Raw genomic sequence first — 10,489 nt, 5'->3', positions numbered from 1 at the left:
TTTATGTAGCTCTTGCTAACTTTATTGTTAGTCTTGTACTATTTTTGTGCTACAAGATTCAGGTAAGGGACTCTTGTGACATAAAAGAGTTTGAGATTTGCAGTACATGTAACATTATAATTATCATTTATTTGATTGGGGTTTTTTATGACCTTTGTGTGATTGTATATGGACAATATGTATATACATTTTTATTGAAGAACTTTCATTCCTGCAAGCGTAGCAGCTGCGAAGACTATAACAACAAAATTGAGGTTTATCTTTAAATAGAGTGGATATTGTCAATAAAGTTCCTTGTTTATTGGCGTCTTATTTATCAAAGTGCGCAGCTAGAGAGACTATAACAATTAGGCAAAACTTCACTATAGGTCCCTAACATATTAGCCAAACTTCACTTGAGTTCTTAATATTTGCAAGTCATCAATAGATATCTCTAACATTTTCTCTGTCATAAAATTAGGTCCTTTTTAAGATTTTTTGTTATCTATTGCTGACATGGCAGTTGACTGAACTGTCTTTTCTATATTCTTTTTACCATGGAATCCCCTGCAAGTTTTAAAAATTATAAATAACACACTAAAAGTTTTTAACATTACAATTAGCCCCCTAAAATTTTTCAGAAGCAACAAGTGATCCCCTAAAAAAAATTACAACCATCCCCTAAAAATTTTGAAAATTATAAATAGCACCTTGAAAGTTATTTGTAATTTTTAAACTTTTAGGGTGTTGTTTATAAATTTTTTGAGGGGTCTGTCTATAAAAATTTGGGGGTCTATTTATAGTTTTTCAAACTTCTAGGGGCGGTTTGCATATTTTCTAATCAGGGTTCCCTAAATTTTTTTCTAAATAGCCCTTTAAAACTTTTAAAATTATAATAATACCCTAATATTTTGTCAGAACCCTTCTGAAAGATATGTCAGCAACGACTGCAGTTTTGAAAACTATAAATGGACCCCTAAAATTTTACAAACAAACCATAAAGAATTTATAAATAGCCCCCTTAATGTTCTAAAAATTACAAAAAACTTTTAAGGTGCTATTTATAATTTTCAAAACTTTTAGGAGGTTGGTTGTAAACATTTTAGAGGATCAATATAGTTTTTGAAATTTTTTTGGGGCTATTTATAATGTTTAAAGCTTTCTGAATGTCAATTGTAATTTTTAAAACTTGTAGGGGGTCACATGGCGAAAAAGAGAGAGAAAATACAATCCAGTCAGCTGCTACGTCATCAATAGATAAAAAAAACAATCTCAAGAAGGGCCTAATTTGATGATGGAGAAAACATTAGAGATCTCTATTGATGACTTCTAAATATTAAGAACTCAAATGAAATTTGGCTAATATATTAGGGACCTATAGTGAAGTTTCGCCTAACAATTATTTGAATTGTCATCTCATTAAAACAATGAGTTATAAGATAAGAATTGTAATCGATCTTGCCACCAATCTATCCTCAGTAATGATTGTGCATCACTCCATACTCTTGGCTAGTGTGTATCATTCTATACTCTTGTCATAACAAAAATGTTAAAAAGAAAGCCCTTAAGGTATAAAAGTTAAAAAATATGTAAATTTTAAATAAGATATCACTGACTCTCACAATGTTGTGCTAGAGTGCCAAAGTGTAAATAACCTTTTTTTTTTTTAATAAGATGAGTTTTAAGAGAGAAGTCATAGAGGGGTGTTTGTATTTCGGTCATTGAGAGAGACCAAATTGCAAGACCCCTCAGGAATTGAGGGGATCATGAATAATTATTGAGATTTGAGAGACTGATATGAAATTATAGAATATTGAGAGACTAATATCTAAATAACCCATTAATAAAACTTGTAAAGTCCAATGTCTGCTGATGTATCTAATTGATACATTATTTTTCGGTTCGTATTGATTGATTTTCCACTAAATTTGATTTTGTATTGATCTGGGTTTCATCCAATTTGTGATTTTTAGATAATCGAGCAGTTCCAAAAGTGCAACGCAAACAATCCCATTGCGAAATTCTTTGGGCAATGCACTGAGCTGAAGATAAAACTCTATCGCCGCTTCCTGCGAGAAGCGAGAAAAAGATCAAGATCTTCTCTTTTTCCCCCTTTTTTGGGAAATTGGGTTCATTTTTTGTAAAAAAGTTTGATTTTTTTTGTTTGTTAAGAAAGTATTATAACTGGAATGTAATTATCAGTTTTTCTGAAAATTATATTAGGGTTCTTATGTTAACATGCAAAAGTGATGACCACATTTTAAATTTCTCGGTGCCGTGCAATTTGACTCCGAGCGAAATCATATGAAGATTGTTGCTTGCTTTCTTTAAGCATTGACTTTTTTTACTTGTGCAAATGTCATTGAATCCATATTTGAATAGAACTTTGTTTATGAGCATGAATCTGAATTAGTTTGAGTGGATCGTGGTTAGTATAGAAATTTATGTTATTATTGAATTCTGATGCGAACTACAAAGGAGCTTAAATCTTTCACCCTCTCCTTGGTTTAGTATTATTTGGGCTTCATGTTTGCAGAAAATCATGTAGTTGGAATCGAATGTTAAGAGAAATACCATCATCTCTGTTCCTATTGTGTATGTCTGCCTCAAATATTGCTTGTTAATAAAAAACAAAAACAAAAACAAACCTCGAAGATTTAGGATAAAGATTTTTTTACTGATATCAACCATAATATTTTTTTTTGGGCAGTATTGTTACCATTTCAAATTGATGTTTGTGACATAGCGCCTCAAATCTTAGTATGATTGTTTTTATGTAATTATGTTGTAATTGTTTGGAATCACACAATTTTGAGCGTCTCTTGAGTCTTGAGTGTGATCAAGCTAATTTTGGAGGAGTTCGAACAATTAAAATGTAATCTCGAATTTGTTGTTGATTAAGTTTTCTGTGTTGAACCTCCTTATTGCAAATTGATTCTGGTAAGTTTTGTCTGTTTTTTTTTTCTTTTTTTCTTTTTGTTTTTCTTTTGTTTTTTCCCCTCATCATGCATACTAGAAAGGGTATTATTTTTTGTTCCTTCAAATTCCTTGTTTATGAAAACCTCTGGTCTTTCTTGAAGGTTGTTGAGGAATTAGCTTGTGTCACACTTTATGAGCCCATCCACCAACTAATTTACTTTGCTCGATTCTCTTCTCACCTATTCCCTCAATCTTGTCATGTTCTTTCACTGAGACCACTCTCAGCTATATTGAAAGAAATGCTCTTGTCGTGCCGATATGTAAGGATGCACGGGCAGAGAATGACACTTAATTCATTCAGTTCATATTTCTTTCTAAAGAATGTCTTAAGTTTTGACATTAGAGATCTACAAACTCTTATTTAAGGCATATCTGCATCCAATCCACTTCCATTCGACAAACAGCTCAACGGACTTCTGCTGTATCCGATCTCCTATGGAGACTACATTTCTCTTGACCAGCCAGGATGTTGTGAAAGAAGTGCCAGTAACTCTCGTCTCTCCAGTACATCCAACACCTACAGAGGTAGTCTTTCTTTCAAACATAGACCAAACTGTTGCTTTTCCCGTTGAAACTATCTTCTTTTATGAGGCGCCACATGGCGATGCAACAATAACTTCAGATATCACTGAGAGAGTGCGAAGATCAGTATCTGATGTGCTACTGATACATTACTATTTCATGGCTGGAAGACTCAACTTGAACGTCAAAACTAAGAGGCTTGAGCTTGTCTGCAACAATGCTGGAGTCTTGTATGTTGGTGCCAAATCAAACCTTAGCTTGAAGGAGCTTGGGAACCTCTCGCTACCCAATCCCTCATTCCAGCATCTGATCCTTAGAACGGACAGTTTCAAGAGCCTAGCGGATACTCCCATTTTCACAATTCAGGTATGCATTTCACTTCAATGAGAATCAGAAACTCCCCTGAACTATGGGCGGTTTTGCACAAAAGCTCGTTTGAATTGTGTAATAAGAGAAAGCTTCCTGAACTTGCCTCACTTAACTCCCATGACTTACGATGTTAACTTACAATTGTCATGTGACAACTTTTGGACAATTTTTCTCGTCTCTAATTTCTATATTATCCTGGTCAAGTAAGGGCAGATAAGAGGTAAAAGGAGTAGTTTTAAATTTTTAGTCTACCTTTTATCTATGATTTATAAAGTTCAGGGTTTTTGTTAAATTTACCCCAAAATATTTGAAACTGATACCATGCCTGTATGAAGGTAACAAAGTTCAGATGTGGTGGCTTCTCGATCGGATTCGTAACAAACCACAGTGTGCTTGATGGGAGATCAGCTGCTGAAATGATGCAGAACTTAGCCTCAGTCTGCAAGGGTGAGGGAATGAAAACCTACAATTTCAACCTTGACAGGTCTTGCATCAAAGCTAGAGACCCACCTCAGATAAAATTCATTCATGCAGAATACAGCAAGCCAGCTGAATCAACTATTACATCCTTCACCTCGCCAAACCAACCCTCTCCCCCTCCTTCTCTCTTAACTCTCTCCAAGAACCATGATTTCAGGCTCTTCCCTTTCAGCTCGATGATGATTGATCGTCTCAAGGAGAATGCTTCAATGAAATGCTCAAGCTTCGAAGCGATAGTGGCTCACATATGGAGAGCTAGAACAAAGGCCATCTTCGATGATTCAAATGAGATATCCTCTGTTCTCTTTGCAGTTGATATAAGGTCCAAAATGCAACCACCTTTGCCTAACGGATACATGGGCAATGCAGTAATATCTGCCTCTGCTAGTGCACGTGTGTTTGATATTGACAATAAGCCCTTTTCTTTTTGTGTTGAAAAAGTGAGAGAGGGTATCGAAAGGGTAACGGATGAATATGTGAGGTCAGTGATAGATTGGCTTGAGGTGCATAAGGGTGTTCCTTCGACAGCAAATGGGAGTTTCTATGTATCAGCATGGTGGAAGCTTCCGTTTCATGAGCTTGATTTTGGGTATGGGAAGCCAAGCTATGGAGGGCCCGTTGTTAGTGGAATGGACGAGTTTGTGCTTCTTCTTTCGGATGGTAAGGATATGGGAAAAGGAGGAGGGATAAATACTTGGGTAGTCTTGGAACGAAGCAAGATGGCGAATTTTTCGTGTTATGTCTCTGAATTATAAACATATGCAGAGTCCATATCCTACTGATAAATAGACTATTTCAAGGAGTTGTTTAGTCTATTTCAAGGAGTTGTTTGCTTCAAGAACTTGGATCTAAATTTGTACGTCGGAACATTATATAATACTTTGAAGTGAAATTGTTGATAGATCATGATTAATGAGTACCGTCAAAAGTATCCTAAAATCTGTAGTCTTTTAAAAAGAAGTGTATGTTGTGAGCATCAACGCACAACCCCATTCTAATATAACAGTAGTGTTTTTGTATGAGGTTGGTTTTAAAAAATTCAGATTTATGTATATCTATAAGTTCAATTTCTTATTTTTGTCTTCATTTAACTTGCCTGTAAGCAATCCTCTATTTGAAGTTTGCAGTTCTAGAAAGAGTTTATTTGAAATTTGGATACAAACATAAGCATGTAATAGATTTCACTATCGAAGGGTAGTTGTTATCTTGGCTTTTTTTTACCTCAAATATTGCTAGACCTTGTCTCTGATTATATCTAGAGCAGCTAAGCCAGTTTCCTCATTAACTGAGAAGATGATTTATTTCGCAGACGGTTAGGAGCTGATGAAATCCCTCAACTAACCAATGATTATAGAGTTTCTGCAAATATTGTCAAAGATTCAGGTAAATTTTATACTTCTATAGCTTGTTATTAGTTGCTTCGAGGATTAATTATTTATGTTAAGTCCCTCTCTTGTCATCCATTTTTTTCATTCAACAGTTTTGAGCCATTTCATAGGAGACTGATATCAGACTGATAACCGATCTTGAATGATCAATTACTACTTACAAACTTTTTAATAGTGCTTTACCTTTCTGAGACCAAAAAATAAAAATAAAAATAAATAAATAAATAAAAATAAAACCTGGAATTGATACTAAAGAAATCTAGAATCTCTTGAGGTGTCCTTTCTTTTGGACATGGAAAAGAAAGAGAGTAATAATATTAAACTAAAAGAAAAGAAGCTCATTAACTTAGCCAGTAAGTGATGACTGGGTGAGAGAGTCCCTTTCTGAGCCCACACAACATGGAAAACTGCGATCTCTCTCACACAGGTATTGTGAAATTTCTAACAACAAATTGTTTTTTTTTCCTGTCTGCGTATTGTTAAGGATCTACGTTGTCGTTTGGCTCAGAAACCTGCTAAATCAGTCCCCGTTCTCCACTCAAGTGCACCACCAAGAACACAAAGGGGAGAGCTCACTGATCTCCTTCACCAGTCACTCACAAAGAGGGGTCGCACAAAGGGGGAAAGAGCACAAAGTTCTCAGGATGGTGCATATAAATGTTTTTATCAAGATCACCATGCAAGAAAGCAGTAGTTACATCCATTTGTTTTAATTCCCAATTAAAATGAGCAACTAAAGCAAGCATAATTCTAACAGTAGTGAATTTGACAACAGGAGCAAAAATTTCAGCATAATCAATTCCCTCCTTTTGAGTAAATCCCTTAGCTACTAACCTAGCCTTAAACCTAACACTTTCAGATTCTTGTTTCACCTTAAACAGCCACTTACAGTCCACTACAGAACAACTAGCAGGTTTAGGAACAAGTTTCCATGTTTGGTTAATTTTTAGGGATTCCATCTCACTCTTCATAGCACTAATCCATTCTTCAGAATATTTTGACCTTAATGCTTCTTTATAAGTCTTAGGTTCATTGCACTCAAGGGATTCAAACACATTAAAGGCAAACTCAGACATATTACAATCAATCAAATTGCAATCTCTATATCTTTCAGGTTTCCTAATGGTTCTTTTATTTCTATCCCTAGTGAGTTGATAATCATTCAAATCATGCATGTTATCTATTTCCTGCATATCATGCTCCACCTCATTTGGAATAATCTCATCTTGATTTTCAATAATTATATCATTCAATTTTTCTTCAGGAAATGATTTGGGTTGATTAATAATAGGCTTTTGCTCCACCTCATTTGGAGCATCATTTTCAGGAATAGGAACATGTAAAGGTAAACAAGGAAATTCATTTTCATTAAAGACAACGTCTCTGCTTATCACTACCTTAAACCCCGGTTCACTCTTATTCCAAAGCCTATAACCTTTTACCCCTTCAGGATATCCTAAGAAAACACATTTCTTAGATCTAGGTTCTAACTTATCAATCTTTTGATGCACGTAGCCAGCACTCCCGAAAATTCTCAAATTATTTAAATCAAGAGGTTTGCCCGTGAACACAAATTCAGGGCATTTCCCTCCTAAGGGAACAGAAGGAGACCTATTAATCAAATAGGCTGCAGTACAAACAGCTTCTCCCCAGAACTTCTTGGAGAGCCCAGATGTGGCCAACATAGCCCTCACCCTCTCTAAGAGAGTTCTATTCATCCTTTCAGCAATCTCATTCTGCTGGGGTGTATAGGGAACAGATTTATGCCTTTTAATACCCCAAGTAGTACACAAATCATTCAATTGTTTGTTACAAAACTCAAGACCATTGTCTGTCCTAAGAGTTTTAATTTTCTTTCCCGTTTGGTTTTCAATCATAATTTTCCAGTTTTTAAATTTATCAAAAACTTCAGATTTTTGTTTCATGAGTAAAACCCAAACTTTCCTAGAATAATCATCAATTATGGAAAGAAAATATTGGTTCCCTCCATGCGTAGGCACACTAGAGGGACCCCACACATCAGCATGCAAATATTCAAGTACACTAGTGCACTTAGACTGATTAGGAAAAGAAGAAGTAGGAAAAGTAACCCTATGTTGTTTTCCTAGCACACAAGATTCACAGAAAGGGATGGGGGATATTTTATCACTACCAAAGTGACCTCCTTTATGCAAAATTTCTAATCCTTTATTACTCATGTGACCTAATCTATTATGCCATAAAACAGATTTATCACCTATCACAGAGTTAACAGAATCAAGCACAGGTTCAGCATGACAAATATACAAATTGTTTTGTTTTTCAGCAGTAAAAACAACAAGAGACCCTTTTTGAATTTTCATAACCCCTTTACCCCATTTTCCCTCCAAACCATCATTTTCTAGAGATGCACAAGAAATCAAGTTATAACGTAAATCAGGAACATGCCTAACATCCTTCAAAGTAAACACAGAACCAGAGGAAAACCTAAGGCATACATCACCAGTTCCTAAAACATTGCATTTCTTTTCATTTGCCATTGACACAAAGCCATTCTCTATTTTCTTGTAGTTTGAAAACAAGGTTTTAAAAGGAGTCATATGAAAAGTACAACCAGAGTCTACCAACCAATCTGATTTACACAAAGGATCAGATAACACAGAGTTCAAATATGCATAATCACACAGATTATTAATCATGAAAATCTCACCCATTTTGCCCTCACAGACAGCCATATTAGCATGTTCATTTTGCTGATTTTTCTTAGGCTTAGGACAATCTTTAATAAAGTGACCAGTTTCATGACAATTATAGCATTTTTTAGCTTTAAACCTGGACTTAGATCTACCTCTTCCATTTTCAAATTTTTTCTTACTTGATTCCCCATTACTAGCATTCTTTTGGTAATTAGACCTATTCTGAGGCCTACCCCTCACATGCATAACCTCACCAGAATTTTTATTTCCCCCAGAATGTTTTAAATCTAATTCCTTACTCTTAAGACCATTGACCACAACATCAAGGGTAACCTCATCTCTACCATATTTAATAGCAGATTTCACATCACTGTATGAGTCAGGAATAGCATTTAGAAGGGCAATAGGAGTATAATCATCTATATGTTTATCACCAGTTAACTTAATATCTGAAATAAGTTTTGTGAAAACATCTAGGTTCTCCTCAATGTCCTTAGACATATCCAATCTAAATTTGAAAAAATTTTCAAGCAAAAACATTTTACTGGGCAAAGAGGTTTCAGTATAGAGTTCTTCAAGTTTATCCCAAAGAGTTTTAGCACAGTCCAAAATTCCAACTTTTCTAATCACAGAGTCAGATAAGTTCAAATAAATTGTGGAACAAGCATTTTCGTTCATTTCCGCCCGTTTATTTTCAGTGTCAGAGGTTAAATAAGTCTGACCAACAGCCCTAACGGACTTCTGTTGAATTAAGATGCATTTTATTTTTTGTTTCCAAATGCTAAAATCAGATTTTCCGTTGAACGGCGCCATACCATATTGAATCATACTATATTGATTAGCAGCGGACATTTTTCACACAGAAAAACAAACAGCAATAAAAAATAGCACGATTTTGGTAATTATCCGGCTCGAAACGTGTGAAGCAACTAGCACGAACAAATGAGAAGAGCGATGAACACAAAGTTCTTGTTTCAATCTCTTTGATCTTTCACACGAGCACACCCAAAAAAACAGTATTTTAATTTCTGAAAAATTTTAACAGACCCAAAGATTTACTGTAATTTTTCAACAAAGCCAGAGATTAATCAGATTGAATGCACAACAACTTCAAAGATGGCGATGCAGACAAGATCAAGCTAATAACTACAGAAACAGATTTTCGTCACCTCACCTGAGCGAAACCCTAGGGGAGGGTTTCGACCTTACCCTTGCGGCTGTCCGGCGGCGGCGACTGGCGGCGGCGACTGGCGGCGGCGACCGGCGGTTTTGAGCGACGACGAGTCACCGAAGTGGCTCAGAAACCTGCTAAATCAGTCCCCGTTCTCCACTCAAGTGCACCACCAAGAACACAAAGGGGAGAGCTCACTGATCTCCTTCACCAGTCACTCACAAAGAGGGGTCCCACAAAGGGGGAAAGAGCACAAAGTTCTCAGGAGCACAAAGCTCACAGAAGGAGGTTAATCACACAAAGGGGAGGAGCACTTAGCTCTGAATCTCAAGACACCGTCACTTTTTCTTCCTCATCCAAGCTACTACCGGCCCTTCACCTTATATGGGGAAGGGGGCAGCCGACATGGAGGAGGAGGCTAGGGTTTAGAGAGGTAGGAGCCGACCTACGGATGGGACTCACAGCGGCGGCCATCGGATCACAGAGATCGGAGGAGATCTTGAAGAATCGGGTAGGAGAAGAAAATAGAGGGGCTAGGGCACATAAGTTGCTGAGAAGAGGGAACTGGGCCTAAGTGGTAATGGGCCATCTTATTTGGGCCAACAAATAACAACACGTATCATAGAATATACCTGTTAATGAGTTTAAAGTGTGTTAAATAGGTAGAAAATTATCATGATCCATAAAATCCTAATGGCCAGTTGGTATATAGGAGGACCTACCTTTTGATCCTGCAGTTTAGGCCTCTAACTTCTGTAATTAATCAAGTTCATATCTAAAAGATGAGCCTCTTTGCCGGAAGAGACTGCAGCTCCTTTTGGCAAAATGGAGAGGTTTTTTTACTTAAAAAAAGGACAGGTTTCTTCTTTTGCATTTTTTTTTGCGCTGAGGGAAAACTAAGGCCATGACATTACGTTCAAATATCC

The 10,489-nt window shown here is 36.2% G+C and overlaps 1 protein-coding gene across 1 annotated transcript; it reads left to right on the top strand.

The window, feature by feature from the left end:
• Positions 3,251-5,348, top strand: LOC109830234 (omega-hydroxypalmitate O-feruloyl transferase-like). Its single transcript, XM_020397441.1, has 2 exons — positions 3,251-3,846; positions 4,185-5,348. Exons 1-2 carry the CDS (start codon positions 3,394-3,396, stop codon positions 5,082-5,084), a joined length of 1,353 nt encoding a protein of 450 aa, XP_020253030.1. The 5' UTR covers positions 3,251-3,393; the 3' UTR covers positions 5,085-5,348.

Source organism: Asparagus officinalis, chromosome 2, assembly GCF_001876935.1.
Source record: "Asparagus officinalis chromosome 2, Aspof.V1, whole genome shotgun sequence".
Lineage (NCBI taxonomy): Eukaryota > Viridiplantae > Streptophyta > Magnoliopsida > Asparagales > Asparagaceae > Asparagus > Asparagus officinalis.
Note: the sequence above shows the minus strand (reverse complement) of the source record. Positions and strands in the feature narration are given on the sequence as shown.